Source organism: Rousettus aegyptiacus, unplaced genomic scaffold (assembly GCF_014176215.1).
Source record: "Rousettus aegyptiacus isolate mRouAeg1 unplaced genomic scaffold, mRouAeg1.p scaffold_m13_p_5, whole genome shotgun sequence".
In the NCBI taxonomy this organism is placed as follows: Eukaryota; Metazoa; Chordata; class Mammalia; order Chiroptera; family Pteropodidae; genus Rousettus; species Rousettus aegyptiacus.
The window spans coordinates 35,980,223-35,996,708 of NW_023416308.1; the positions used below are offsets into that span (position 1 = coordinate 35,980,223).

The window sequence follows — 16,486 nt, forward strand, 5'->3', positions numbered from 1 at the left end:
CTCAATGATCTGTATGTCTGTTAATGCATAGGATAGCATTAGCTTTTTAAGCAGCCAGGTGCAGCACATTTTGGGCCAATACTGAGCTTTAGTCAACCAAAACACTTTTTTTGTTGTTTCTTTTTCACATGAGAAACTCTAACACCAACATACCCTATCTTCCCTTACCCCTAAGGAACTGCAGTATGTTTATTTCTAGATAATGACCGCCAATACACATTTTTTTTTTCATTCTCATTTTCTGTTTTGGTGGGGACATTAGATTCCTTTGGGAGATTTAGCATCTTTAAAAATGTAAAATAGAGTATAGATATTTTGATGAGCAAGTATCTTAAACTTGGTGCACACTTGAATTTTTAATCACCATTATATATCAGTTATAATTATTTCTATTGTTAGTGCCAGTTTGAGGTTGATTTTTGGTATTAGTGAAGAAACTATTAGACTTCACATTGTAGCAGATAGCTTTATTGAGGCTATTGTATAATTGACAAAATCATAAGATAGTATATCATGATGATTTGATATATGTAAACATTGCGAAAGGATTCCCAGAAGTAAGATTGCTAGATCATATTGAGCAGATAGTCTTAAAGTTAGGGCATACCTTTGTGCAATTTGACTACTTTAGTTTACTACCCAATATGAATTAGAAAAATAGATGTCTGGGTTAGAGTATTTGTCAAAACAGAATTTCCTTATTAAAAATGAAACCTTTAGTCTACTTTTTAAAAAATTTTTTATTGGGGATAAAAACCATATAAACTGAAATTTAAACATAAAACTTAAAGTTTAAACATTAACTTTACCATCTTAACAATTTCTAAGTGTATAGTTCACCCTCCCTTTTATTTATACAGTTAATTTTTTAACCTAAATGCAAGGATTTACATTAATTCCTATTACATTTTATCTTATTGATTTTGACCTCCAATTAGAAGCTACCAAAATATTTTCTAATCCTGATTCCATTATCCAGATTTCTGTATTAATCTCCCTCTCTGCTTTGAATCACTTCCAAATTCAATCATTATCTATCCTCTTTATTTCCCTAAACTGCTGCTTAAAGTCTAATAACTGGTTTTCTCTATATTAGACACTGGATGCAATGCATTTAATGGGAAAGTTGTGTGAGTATAGGCATTGAGAAATCTGAACTTTGGTTCTGATTCAGGCTCTCTGAGGCTGTATGACTTTGGCAAGGTGCTTCCCCTCTGAGGTTGGACTTCAGTGTTCTTCCAACTCTAAAAGTAATGTTCCTGCTCCATATGTGTGTGTGTGTCCTGCTTTGTTTTTTTTTTTTTTTTTCTGCAAGCAGCCACCACTTTCTAAAGATGGAACCAGAGCTTGGAAATAGAATGTGTTCAGATTTCTGCAAATGGTGGCACCTGCATTTTTTAGCTCTGAATAGAAGATTCATTTTTGTAGCAATTTCTTAGTAATTTGAGTCGAACATGAGCCATTAGGCACTTACTGTTGGACACTTTTAGGCATTCAAGGTACAAAAATGAATAAGATATAATAATACCCTTGGCCTCTAGGAGCTCACACACACATGATGGAAACAGACACACTAAAAAATGTGATATGTGCTATAAGAGATAGAAATAAGAGATGTAGAAACACAGAAGAGGAAATCCCTTATTTTGCTTTGAATAAGCTTCATGGAGGATGTGACATTCAAGTTGGGTTTTGGAGGACGAGTGTGTAATTTTTAGGGAAAGAGAAGCATTCCAGTCAGAGAGCAGAGTGTACTAAGTTCCTAACACAGGAACAGGCTCAACCTGTTTGAGAAACAGCCTAGGATGTCTGGAACCCAGCTCCACAACTGGATAGCAATTCCCAGCTTACAAAGCATGGTCACCAGCTTTATCTCACTGTAGTTTTACTGTATTCCTGGGAAGTGGCTAGAATGTGAATTATAACCTTATTTCGCCATTGAGACACCTGAGGCTCTAGAACTTCCTGCCTTGACCAAGGTCACACAGCATGTAAGTGGTGGAGCCAAGGCTTGCACTCCAGTCCTTTGACTTCAAGTCCAGGATTCTTCCCAGTATAGCCTGCTGCTCTTCCATATAACATCTTAAAGGAACAGAAAAAGAAATTTCTGGTCATTGTGGACGAGTATTTCACACAACATTATCATTTCATCACCCCTTTTTCTGGGAAAGAGGAGCACTTTCTTCCCTGTTCCAAAGATGAATAAATTGAGTCCTGGGAATGACTCACCAGTCACCTCCCCATCCAGAGCATTAGGGCAACAGTAGAACCCCCGTGAGCTAGATCTTGATACAGAGTTCCCAGGCAACATCTCCCAGGCCTTTCCTATAGGCTTAGTGGGAAGAGGTGCCAAGTGGAACAAGTCCAGTTGACCACAGGAGAAAAGTAGGAACAAGCCCAGCAATAAAATGAGGTCTGAGATTGTTCCCCCTCAGCCAGATCTGGATAGAGAATCAACAGTGTCATCAGATATTAACTAACGTCTCTATTATACTGTATCATAAAGTCGCCATCTAGACCCCCAAATGCTCTGAGCTTCTTCTCACAGGTAGTAAGCCATGAGAAAAGCCATGTCTCCTGAGAATACTCTTACCTGTTTAGCAGTGGAATCAGAATCAGAATAGTGGAAATGAGCCCTTACTAAGTGTCTAGCCCTGTGCTATGTGTCACTCTCTGATCTCCTGCAGTGTTATGAGGTCAGTCTCCTGGGAGGCCCTGGCTAGCCTGGGCATCTCCAGTCCAACCATTAAGTTATCCCAAGATTCAAGGAAAATTAAGCAGAGATACCAATGCAAGTAAGAATGAATTTTATGAGAAAGGGAAACTCCATCACCAGACTACAAGTGCAGCAGGGACATCCTCATGATAAGAGGCTTCTTGAGAAAGACCATGAAAAAATTTCTGGGCAAGAGAAACTGTTAGCTTTGTTGGTTGATGAATTTTAAAATTAATCTCTGAATTCTGCTTGCTCATGTTTTTCATTTTTTGGATCTCACAAACAACATGATAATGACATTCACAGGAATCAAAAGCAAAAACCTTCTTTAATTGTCCACAAACATGATGAATCTTTCCAAGCCCAACTGTGTTGGCCCGGCAGTGTTTCTCTCACTTTCTAGGTCTTGTTCACATGTATATTATTACCTCCTGGAGACACCTTCTCTTCTTGCTGTCCAGACACCGTACTTGTCTGGTCTTCCTCCTACTTTGGTGCCTAGTCTTCCTTAGTCTCCTTTGCTGGCACCTCATCATCATCCCAACCTTAACCTTTTTTTTTTCTTCATCTGGATGCAGTTCCTTTGTAACCTCACTGAGTCCTATGTCTTTATATACCACCTATAAGCTGATCTTTACTTCTGATTTGACACTCTCCTGAGCCCAAACTCATTTCCCTACCTCCCCTAAGATACCTAATTTACATCTCAAGCTTAATTTGTCTAAAAACGTAACTTTTGATTTTCTACTATGAGCCTACTCTTCCTAAAATCACCACCATACCAGGGAATAGCACCACCACTCATTCCATTGAAAAAAGGCCAAACCCAAGGAATCCTTACCTTCTCTTGAACCCCACCTTCTGTCCATCAGCTGGTACTGTTAGCTATCAATTCAAAACAAATTCTAAATCTAGGCCCTTCTCACTACCTTCTCTGCTACCCTTCCATCCAGCCACTGCTCTCTCTTACTTGAGCCACTGCAATAGCCTCCCAGTTGGTCTCCCTTACCACTCTCTCACCCCCTACTGTGGATTGCTGCAAGTAATCCACTTAAGTCAGTGGATTTAAAACACTTAAGTCAGATCATGTTATTTCTCTGCTCTGTAGCCTCCATTACTTCTCATTGTCCTTGGCATGAAAGCTGAAATCTTTACCGTCAATCTACATCATCTCATCACTGGTTACCCTCATCTATTTCTCTCCGGCCATGCTGGCCCCATTCTCAGCATGCAGGCCTGTTTTTGCCTTAGGTCCTGAACCTTCTTCTGGGATGATCTTCCCCAGACTCTCAAAAGGTTGGGTCCTGAGGATTCCAGTCAAGGTAGAAGAGTAGACAAACACTGTGGTCGTTTCCTCCCATGACCACATTAAAATTACAACTAAAGTATAGAACACTCAACCTGGATAACCTGAAAACTAACTGAACAGAAGTCCTATAACTAAAGATATAAAGAAGAAGCCATGCTGAAACTGGTAGGAGGGGTGGAGATGTGAAATGGGCTGGCCCCACACCCACTTGTGGTGATTGAGAATTGAGAGGGATATCTTAGCTACAGAGGTTCTCCCTAAGGAACAAGAGGTCCTAGACCCACACCAGGCTTCCCAGCCCAGAGCACCAGTACAGGAAGGGGAGCCTCCACAACTTCTGGCTGTGAAAATTAGTGGGGATTCTGTCTGTACAGGTGAGACAAAAGTCTGATGGAAAACCAGGTGTCTCTTAAGGGGCCCATGCACAGACTCTTTCATTCCCAGGCACTCATCCTGGGCTTTTGCAGAGGGACAGCTGCTCCTGAGGTGCTAGGGACATATAGGGAATGAATGAGTTGTGTGGCTTCAGAGTGATGGCTGAAGGGATAGCTACCATTGTCCCACACAGCCAAATCTGAATCTGTATTGGCCTGGTAAACTCTACTTGCTCTACCCTAGTAATGCCATGGAACCCCACCACACCCAACACACATACTGCTTGAGGCTCTTTCTGCAGTGGGAAGTTGGCATTGGCTCACACTGCAGTCTTTGAAAACTCTTAGGGGTCTTTGGCCCCCAAGTGGGTAGCAGCTGGCTTTGGTGTGCTCTACGACTTTTGCTGAGTGGCCCTAGGCTCGCTACTGGTGCCAAACTGGAATCTGCATTAACCTGGTGAATACCATCTGCCTGCCTCACCTTCCTCACATACTGCACAAGGCTTTTTCATCATTTGAGCCTTAGGGGCATCTGGCAGGTGGTGGCAGGCCTCAAGGTGCCCAGGGCCTTTTGCTGAGCTTCTGCAGGCCTAGTACTGGTAGCAACTAGCCTCGGTTCACAGCATGGCCTTTCCTGCATGCATCCAGGTCCAGCATATGCAGTAACCAATGTGGATCGCTTTGTACATCCTACCAGGTAATCCTGGGCTGGTGACAAGCAGTGGCTAACCTTGACCTGCATGAGAGATCCTCCCAAGAGGCCCCAGAACCAGCATACTCAGTGGCCAACATCAGACCACAACAGAGCACCACCTGATTAGCCCTATAAGCATCACACCCAAAGAGTAGTCTCAGCAGGCACCAGAGACCACTGGAACAAATTCTACTCTGTGAGGTCAGTCCCTGCCTAGCAGCTCATATGCCATGGTCATGGCCAGTTCTCACAATGAGTCAGTCTCAACTACTGATGTGCCAATAGCAATCAAGGCTCAACTACAACAAGAGGGCACACACAACCCACACAAGGGACACTCCTAGAGCACATGGCTCAGGTGATCAGGGAGACTGTGTCATTGGGCCCTACAGGACATGCACTACAAGAGGGGGAGATATGGCAGTTCTACTTAATACATAGAAACAAAGATAGTAAAACAGTCAAAATAGAAAGTAAACATGTCTCAAATGAAAGAAGAGGAGAAAATTGAAAAAAAAAAAAAAAACTAAAGGAAATGAAAGCAAACAATAGACCAATCCAAAACACTGGTCATAAAGATGTGCAAGAAACTTAGAACTTCAACAAAGAGATAGTAAGCATAAAAAGGGGACATAAACCATACAAAAGAACCAGTCATAAATGAAGAATTCAATAACTGAAATGAAGAATACAGTAGGAGAATCAATAGCAGATTAGATGAAGCAGAGGATTAAATCACCACTTGGAAGATAAAGTAGCAGAAAACACCCAATACGAACAGCAAAACAAATGAGGATAATTTAAGGGACCTATGATGTAACATCAAGTGTAACAACACTCACATCATAGATGTACCAAAAAGAAAAGAGAACAAGGAATTGAAAACCTATTTGAAGAAATAATGACTGAAATCTTCCCTAACCTGGCAAAGGAAATACACATACAAGTCCAGAAAGCACAGAGTCACAAATGAGATGAACCCAAAAAGGCCCATATCAAGACACATCATAATTAAAATGCCAAAGGTTAACTACAAAATGAGGATCCTAAAAGCACCTAGTTGCTTACAAGGGAGCTCCCATAAAACTGTCAGCTGATTTCTCAACAAAAACTTTACAAGTCATAAGGAATTGGCATGAAATATTCAAAGGGATAAAAAGCAAAGATCTATGACCAAGATTACTCTACCCAGCAAGTCTATCATTTAAAATTGAAGGAGATAAAGAGCTTCCCAGACAAGAAAAAGCTAAAGGAGTTCACTACCACCAGCCAGTATTAAAACAATGTTAAAGGGGCTTCTTTAAGAAGGAGAAAAAAAATCAAAATATAAATCACAAAATGACAGTAACTACATACTTATCAATAATTACTTTAAATATAAGTTGATTAAATGCTACAATCAAGACACTGTAGCTGAGTGGATAAGAAAACAAGACCCATACATATGCCACTTACAAGAGACCCACTTCAGACCTAAAGACCCACACAGACTGAAAGTAAAGGGATAGAAAAAGATATTTCATGCAAGTGGAAATGAAAAAGAAAGCTAGGGTAGCAATACTTATCTCAGACAAAATAGACTTTAAAACAAAGGCTGTAATACAGAGAAGGACATGATATAATGATAAAGGGATCAATCCATCAAGAGGATATAAACCTTGTAAACAGTACCCAACATAGGAGCACCTAAGTATATAAAGCAAATACAGACAAACATAAAGAGAGAGATCAACAGTAATACAGTAATAGTAGGGGACTTTAACACCCCATTGACTTCAATGGATAGATCCTCCAGACAGAATATCAACAAGGAAACAGCAGCTTAAAGGACACATTAGAGAAGATGAATAAATTGATATATTTTTAGTGCATTTCACCCCAAAGCAACAGAATATACTTTTTTTCCCCTAGTGTAGATGGAACATTTTCCAAGATCACATGTTAGGTCACAAAACATGTCTCAATAAATTTAAGAAGATTAAAATCATATCATCCCTTTTCACTGATCACAATGAAACTAGAAATCAATTACAAGAATAAAACCCTGAAAAACACAAAAACTTGAAGGCTAAATAGCATACTACTAAACAATGAAAGGGTTAACAAAGAGATCAAAGAAGAAATACAAAGAAACCTTGAGACAAATGATGACGAAAACACTAAGAGACACAGCCAAAACAGTTCTGAGAGAAATTCATAATAATACAGGCCTGCCTCAAAAAGTAAGAAGAATCACAAACAATCTAACTTCATACCTAAAGAAACTAGAGAAAGAAGAACAAACAAAGCCCAAAGTAAGTAGAAGGAAGAAAATGATAGAAATCAGAGGGGAAATAAAGAAAGTAGAGTCTAAAAAAAAAATACAAAAGATCAATGAAACCAGGAGCTAGTTCTTTGAAAAGATAAAATTGATAAACCCTTAGGCTCAAAAAAAAGAGAGAGGACTCAAATAAATAAAATCACAAATGAAGTAAAGAAGTGACAGTTGAAATTACAGAAATACAAAGGATTATAAGAAAATACTACAAATAATCATATGCCAACAAATTGGACAATCTAGAAGAAAGGGATTAATTTCTAGAAACATACAATATTCCAATACAGAATCAAGAAGAAACAAAATCTGAATAGACCGATTACTACTAACAAAATGAAAACAGTAATCAAAAAACTCCCAATAAATAAAAGTTCTGAACTGAATGTCTTCGCAGGTGAATTGTAGCAAACATTCAAAGAATTACATACCTATCCTTCTCAAAAAATTTAAGAGAGAAGTCTCCCAAGCTCATTTTATGAGGCCACCATTACACTTATTCTAAAATCAGACAAAGACACTATTAAAAAAAATTATGGGCCAATATTGTTGATGAACACAGATGCAAAAATCCTCAAAATATTAGCAAACTGAATTTAGGAATACATTAAAAAGATCATACACAGTGATCAAGTGAGATTTATTCCTGGGATGGAAGTTAGTTTCAATATCAGCATATCAATTAACATGATACACCACATAAACAAATGGAAGGATTAAAACCATATGATCATATTAGTAGATGAAGAAAAAGCATTTGACAAAATCCAGCATACATTTATGATTAAAAGTCTCAGCAAAGTGGAAATAGAACATACCTCAACATAGTAAGGGTCATATATGACAAAGTCGCAGTTAACATCTTAATGGTGAAGAGCATTTTCCTTAAGTTCAGGAACAAGACAATGATGTCCACTTTTAACACTGTTATTCAACATAGTATTGGAAGTCCTAGCCATAGCAATCATACAAGAAAAACAAAGAAAAGCCTTCCAAATTGGAATGGAAGACGGAAAATTCGTTATTGGCAGATGACATGAACTATAAGGATAAAATCATAAATATTCCACCAAAAAACTATTACAACTGAATTCAGTAAAGTAGCAGGATAAAAATTGATATTCAAAAATTGATTGCATTTTCATACATCAATAATAAACTACTGGAAAGAGAAATTAAGAAAACAGTCCCATTTACGATTGCATCAAAAATAATAAAATACTGAGGGATAAATCTAATCAAGGGTGTAAAAGACCTATACATGGAAAATTATAAGACATTGAGGAAGGAAATGAAGAAGATACAAATAAATGGAAGGAACAGAAATGCTCATGGATAGGAATAATTAAAATTGTGAAAATGGCCATACTACCCAATACAATCTATAGATTCAATGCAATCTCTTTCAAAATACAAATGGCATTTTTTCACAGAACTATACAAATAATCCTTAATTTATATGGAACTACAAAAGACCCAAAATAGCCACAGCTATTTGAACAAGTAAAACAAAGTTGGAGGTATCATGCTACCTGATTTAAAACTATACTACCAGTCTATAGTAATCAAAACAGCATGGTACTGGCATAAAAACAGACACAGAGGTCAGTGGAACAGAATATCCCAGAAATAAACCCATGCCTATATAGTCATTTAATCTACGACAAAGGAGGCAAGAATATACAATGAAGTAAAGACAGTCTGTTTAATCAATGGTGTTGGGAATACGGACAGACACTTGCAGAAGAATGAAATTGGATCGCTTTCTTATACCATATATAAGAATAAATTCAAGAAAGATTAAAGACTTAAATGTTAGACCCCAAACCATAAAACTCCTAGAAGGAAACATAGGCAGTAAATTCTCTTATATTGCTCTTAGTGATATTTTGGGGGATATGTCTCCTGAGGTAAAGGAAAGAAAAAATAAATAGGACTACATCAAACTAAAAAGTTTACACAGCAAAACAAACCATCAACAAAATAAAACACAGCCTACTTAATGAGAAAAGATATTTGCCAATGGCACATCCAGTAGGGGTTAATATCCCAAATATATAAGGAATTCGTACAACTTAACAGCAAAAAGACAATCCAATTTAAAAGTGGGCAGAGGACCTGAACAGACATTTCTCTGAAGAGGGCATACAGAATGCCAATAGACATATAAAAAGATGCTCAACATCACTAATAATCAGGGAAAATGCAAATTAAAATCAAAATGAATTATCACTTTACTTCTGTCCGAAAGGCTATCATCAGTAAATCAACAAACAACAAGTATTGACTAGGTCGTGGAGAAAAGGGTACCCCCGCGCTCTTGATGAGTTTGCAAATTAGTGCAGCCACTATGGAAAACAGTATGGAGGTTCTCAAAAAAATAAAAATAGATCTACCATATGACCCAGCAATCCCACTTTTGAGTCTTTATCCAAAGAAACCCAAAACGCTAATTTGAAAAGATATGTGTTCATGTGTTCATCGAAGCATTATTTATAATAGCCAAGATATGGAAGCAACCTAAGTATTCATTGATAGACAATAAAGAAGAGGTGGTACATATCTACAATGGAATATTAGTCTGCCATAAAAAAGAATGAAGTCGTACCATGTGACAACATAGATGGACTTAGAGTGTATTATGCTAAGTGGAATAAGTCAAAGAAAGAAAGGCAAATACCATATGATTTCACTTATCTGTGGAATCTAAATATCAAAATAAAGAGACAAAACAGATACAGAGAACAATTGATGGTCACCAGGTGGGTTTGCTTTGATGGGTGAAAACAGGAAGAGATTAAGATATACAAATTGCTTGTCTTAAAAATAGTCACAGGAATTTAAAGAGCGGCATAGGGAATATAGTCAATAATATAATAACTGTGTATGGTGTCAGATGGATACTAGACTCATTGGAGTGATAACTTCATAAATTATATAAATGTCTAATCACTATGTTTGGCAGCTCCTACTCTAGAAAGCTATATGAATGGAACATTTTATTATAGCACAGAATGGGAACAATTTCCCAAACAAGAGTTTAAACAAATTGTGGTATGTCCATAGAATGGAATATTAGGTAATATTTTTGATGTTCCCTAATAGTACAGGAGAAATATTTGTGATCCTCACTAGAAAAATTATGATAAAAATATATGCAGAGTGGTATGTATCAATGAGGAAAATCAACAAAAAAGACTATAGAATATTAATTACAGTTGCCTCACAGCAGAGTGATTTTTCTGCTACTTTATACTTTTTCTTTACCAAAAGTTTTCTCTACTAAACACATATTAACTTTTCAACCCAACATTTATTATAAAAGGCAAAAAGATGAACAAAATAAGAAATGAAAGTTAGTGGGTGGTAGAAACAGGGTTCACACCTGTCTACCTCACTTGATTTAGATGTCGTTACCCCTGGAGGATCAGGATGTGGGAGCACTTCTTGCCTTAGGGCAATTTCTTTAGTATTCATGGCTGGTCATTCCTTGCTTACTCATGTAAGCTTCTGTAATAGCTTCTGTCTAAGAGAGTGCAGCAGAATTCTTACTCTGGTATGGCAAGTTCTGATCCCAGGGGACTCTGTGAGTTTGGACAAATCAGTCTACTCCTTCTCCAATTATCCGCCTCCCTGGAAGAGATTTTTCAAAGATCTCTCTAGAAAGCAGAAAAAAACAGGAGGATTCTAGCCATAGGGAAAGTGGTGTTCTTTTTCAAAATAAAGAAAAACTTCTCCCAACATTCTATTTTTCCTCTAAACTTCAGTCTCTTCCATTCCTGCTAGCAACTAATATTTTCTTTTCTTTTTTCTTTTTTTTTCTTTTATCTCTTACAGGAAATGATCGAAATGGCCTAGATTTCAACAGGCAGGTAAGGACTTTCAGAATAAAACGTTTAAATTATTGGGGTCATTTATGCTGTCAGGTATGGGAGATACAAAGAAGATTAAGTAAAGTTTTAGGGTGTTTATTCAGAGGCTCATACCTTTCAGGATTGGAAAGGGCTTTTAAAGGGCCTTTGCCTTCAACCTCTCCCCCAACTCACAATTCAATATCTGGGTCACCTCTTTACTATCCCCTCAAAAGAGTACTGACAAATGTAGCACCTATTTAGGATTTACTGCATACCAGATGTGGTCCAGAGTCTAAGATAATAATAGCTCTTTCCTATCAAAGCTCAACCTGAGTTGCTTCTTGGGTAAGTCTGTTTACATGGACTGACTGTGTATAGAGGAATTTATAGATGTACAAATTGTGGAGTACCTGGATTCTTCATGGAAGTCCTGATTTACAAGAAAATGATAGGAGACAAAACAAGGGGAATAGAATAAAAATTGCTTAGGAAGGAGTACATGACACAACTCAGTGGGACAATGTAAACACAAGCTTGGTGACTTTGAAGGAAATCAAGTTGGACAAGTTGGAATTAATCAGAGAGGTTTTCAGCCAAGGTAAGTCAGCACTGGATGGACAGCAGGATGAATGAATGTGAATGTGTAAAAAGAAAGTAAAGTGGAGGAAGAGGACTTAGCTCTTAAGGTTAGAGGCTGATGGGAAATGTAGGTGTGAGAACTGGAACAGGGTGTAACGTCAGAAGCAGAAGGTGGGAAGGGTTTGTTGGGAGGAGGAAGTCTAGGTTAAAGACAAGCAGGAAGCAATAATGAGGAGCCCTAAAGTGAGGCAGAGAGGTAAGAATTAGATACAAAATTGGAAAGCCTGATTTTGGTCCTGTTTCTGCCACTAACTGGCTATATAATTTTGGTGAAGTTGCTTAATATTTTTGGTCTAAATTTTCTCAGCTGAAGAATTCATTTTCATTAGTTCTGGGGTAGGGATTAGAGAATGTGTACAGTGCCAGTTGTGGGAATACAAAGAAAATTAAGACATGTTTTCTTCCCTAGAGGAGTGCAAACTCTAATATGAAGTGTAGGGGAGTAGAGATGGAGGGAGAGGGAGAAGGGAAGGAAGGGAGAGAGAGACTATTAAATGAATACTTATAATACAATCTCATTCATGCTTTATTAGAAGTATGTAAAAATCATGATGTCAAATAGAAATGAAAATAGTTCATTCTTCCTGGGATCTCAGAGTAGGCTTCATGGAGGAGGTGATATTTTTGTCTACCTCTGAAGGAGTTTTCAGACAGAGAAAAAAGGGCTAGAGAGGGAGATAGCCAGGGGGAAGGGAAGATAATCCCAATGTGTTGGCACATTGGATAACCACTAGGGTCCCTTCCCACTCTGATATTCTGAGTACAGGTTTTGATGAGCTTCTGTGTTGGAGCTTGAGGTAAAACTCAGACATGTTCTTCTCCTTTATATGTAGAGTGATTTGCTAGTACTACTAACATTTCTAAAATTGGGCTGTTAACTCTGGTTACACCCTTCATAGTCAGAGAAAAGGATAATCTTGAAACCTAAGCCAAAACCTCTTAGGCAGGCAACTTCTGCAATTTTGAACATTGGGAAAGTTTGCTAACAAGTGGAAGCCAACTATTCTCTCCATCCCTCTACTCAAGACCTAAAACAAGGATGGACTTCAGTTAAGGAGTCATCTAGGTTGGCTGTGAGAAGGGACGTTTAGCCAATGTACTTTATTAAACACTGGAACAGTTACCAAGGGAAGGAAACTGTAGAATCAGCTTCTTACTCAGGTCTTTAAATATGAGACAGATTTTTATCTAAGCAGTAGTTGGGCCAGGTTTGCTTCAAGGTCAAGAAGATAGAAGTGAATCTCAAGGATTTTATGATCCTGCAAGACAGTTGAAGCAGGTTGGGATACGGCCTGTGCCCTAAGCTTTCTGCTGTGATGTCTGAGGATCCCAGCCTAGGGTTTACCTCTTACTGCCCTAGGCCTTTAGATGAGATGTACAGGGAGGAGCCCATCCCACACCAGATATGGCCCTACCAGCCCAGCCCACAGGTGGCCCACTCCATAGGCCTTGTAGGTTTGTCTACCTATGTGATCTTCCTGAAGCTTGAGAAACCCTCATGTTTATGACAAGGCTGGGGAAGCCCCTCTGGCCTGGGGCAGCTTACAGAGAAGTCCCTGACCCTTTGAACATCTTCGGAGTGTGGTTTTCCCACCAGTTATGAGAAAGTTTCCTTGCTTCTGCCAGGAGTGGACCTCCCTTGAGTTTGCTCCCCTTAGATGAGCCTCATGAGATAGTTATTCCCTCCCCGTTCAGGAAGGGTTTTGGATTTCTTGTTATTGACAAGAACAGACATGACAGATTTTTTCTTTAAAGAGAGGGGAAATTTTGGAGGAAGAGAGGCTTAGCTGGGCCACACTTATTCACACACTTAGACTGGAGCTCTTCTCTGCTCTTACACACACACATCCACGCCCTCCCCAAGATTTCTCCTCGTTCCTTCTCACTCTCTCCATCAGATGTCATCAGATACAAACACCCACATGCTCACATTCACACCAGCTCACCTGTGGGACTACAGGTAAGCACCGAGGATTTCTCAAGCTACCACATTGATAGTCACTCTCTCATACTATACAACAAGGGAAGGAAACCAACATTTGCTAACTGCCAGGCTCTATGTAGAGTGCTTTTGGTACCTTATCTCATCAATTTTCACTATAAACCAAGTGTTAACTGTCCCTATCACACAGATGAGGAAACTACTTCCCAGGCACACTGGCTTTTTTGGCAAAGGATTTGAAAGATTAAATAATTCACTGAAGGTCACACGATTGCCACCTGGCCGAGTCAGGATTTGAACCCATATATTTTTGACTCTAGAACTCATATTTCCCATGTTTCCTTGCCACATCCTCTTCTGTAGTCTCTCAATTCCCCTCTCCTTATATATACATACCATCCTTAGGGAGAGGCCTGGGAGCCAGAGGCTGAGCGTGACCTCACTGTGACTAACTGAGAGGAAATGGCATAGGGAGGGGAAGAAAGAGCAGATGTGTAGGAACAGTCTCTATATGATACAGAGGAGGTGTTAGCAGACACAAGAGAGAAAAGGATGAGCCATTGCCCATAGTAAAGCTCTGGTTGGAAGGCCCCCAAGCTAGGTGGTACAATTGGGAGTTGCAGCCAGGTGCTAAGTAAACTACAGTTTTGAGCAAGAGATGTTGGCTTCTCAGGTAGTTTCATACTGAGCCTGTTAACTTCCTGGTCCCAAGAAAGCAGACTGAGCTTGTGTGGGGATAACAGTGGCAAGGCTCAGGGACCCAGAAGCAGGACTACTCCAGGACCTTGGTTGAGATGTACAGGGAGGCTTTGTCTCCAGGAAATATAAGACAAAGTTGAGAGGCGACACAATAAGGCCAGATCCCTGGGTGGGAAGTCAGAAGTCCTGGGTGCCAGTGCTGTTTCTGCCACAAGCTATTTGTTCCCCTTATCTTTCTGGGCCTCAGTTTCCTCAAGGATAAAATGAATAAGTTTGCATGAGATGACCTCTAAGGCCCTGCAGTGTCTTATAGTTCCATCATTTTTCTCATGCCATATTCTGACTGGTTAGTTTGACTTCCACTCTCTTTTCATTTTTTTTTTGAAAAATAATGAATAAGATAGTGTCCATTTCTTCACCCTGAGCTGTAGAGAGTGAGGGGAAATATGTAATATGAACTTTTTACCACCTTTATGTTTTTGTGTGAACCAGTGAAAAGAATCATTTGAAATTTAGGCATAGAGACAAAGACCTGACAAGCTGTATCTGGGGCCAACCATTCATTCTTTGAATATCTAGTTATTCCTAAGCTCTAGATAGAGGGTGCCATTTAAAAGAAAATAAACTGCAATACTGTGCAGTGAATTCTATGAGAGATGTAAGAGCTCTGGGATACTACCTGAAGATATCGCCAAAGAAATGGTGTCTGAAGTGGGTGACAACAGAAAAGTAGGGGATTAGATTGGCAGAGAGGGGCAGCAAGAATATTTCAATGATTCATAGGAGGCAATGAGTATGAACGGTCACTGCTGTAAAAGGGTATGGCTTTGGGAATCGTGAGAAGACCAGCATGGGATGAGATGGTGGAAGATGAGGCTGAAGCTGTGGGTCAGGTCAGTTTATGAAGAACTTTGAATACCCAGCAAAGAATTTCATCACTAGGTGTTTTGAAGCATGACTAGCTTCATTTAATTGGAAGAGCATTAGGTGGGGGTGTGGTTGAAGAAGGAAGGAAGGATGAATGAAGACTGATGCAAGAGAGGCCCAATGGAATGCTCTTATAGTAGGAAGAAGTAGGCAATTCTAAGGAGAGAGATGATAGCAAAGAGGTTAAGTATACAAACATAGAATTAGACTGCCTCAGTTTGAATCCTGGTTTGGGCACTACCTGCCTGTGCAAGTTTGGGCAAGTTCTTTAACTTCCTTATTCTCTTTATCTATAAAATAGGGAAAACAATGGGTTTTTGTGAGGGTCAAATGAGTGTGTATGTATGCGTGTGCATGTGCACATGTGTGTGCATGTGCATCATAGACAAGTATCTAGAACATATACACTGTATAAGTATTTGCTATTGTTATTACTATGTCAATAGGCATGGAGAGACTCAGATTTGAGAGATATTTCTGGTATAAAATCAAGAGGCTTTTTGCAACAGGTTGGAATGTGGGCTGCAAAGAGAAGGATCCACTATGAATCTTAGATTTCTAGCTAGGAATGCTGAGCATTAGTGGTCTTGCAACCATAGATTACATAGATTAAGAAGACAAGAGGTGGAACAAAGTTACAAAGTTTTCCAGATGATTAAAGGAGGTAGAAGGGCAGGTAATGGGCTCTAAATGCCTAATACATGGTGAGAAATTTGGATCTAGACCCCAGGAGACAGGTCAGGATACAGAGTAGGGAGGCACCACTGAACTGTGTTAACTGAAGTGATATGGGGGAATGAGGTCATCTAGCGAGGGTGTGCAGAATGGGATGAGGACCAAAAGTGAACCTGGAAGAGAAGGAATATGTAAGGGACAGGCTGAGGAGTGGGTGCCTATAGATGAGGCTAACAAGAAATTGTTGGAGAGATAGGAGTAGAACCACACTCACAGAGGAGGAATTTTCATGAAGGTGGGGATAGCCAACAGTGTCAGAGCATGCAGAGATACCATAGAGCCT

At 39.2% G+C, this 16,486-nt stretch overlaps 1 protein-coding gene across 1 annotated transcript in view; it reads left to right on the plus strand.

Moving 5' to 3' along the window:
- POU2F3 (POU class 2 homeobox 3) overlaps positions 1-16,486 on the plus strand; it is an 84,494-nt gene that overhangs the window by 30,979 nt on the left and 37,029 nt on the right. Inside the window, exon 6 of the mRNA XM_036221107.1 lies at positions 11,245-11,279. Coding sequence (XP_036077000.1) covers positions 11,245-11,279 — 35 coding nt within the window. The remainder of the gene's footprint in view (positions 1-11,244; positions 11,280-16,486) is intronic.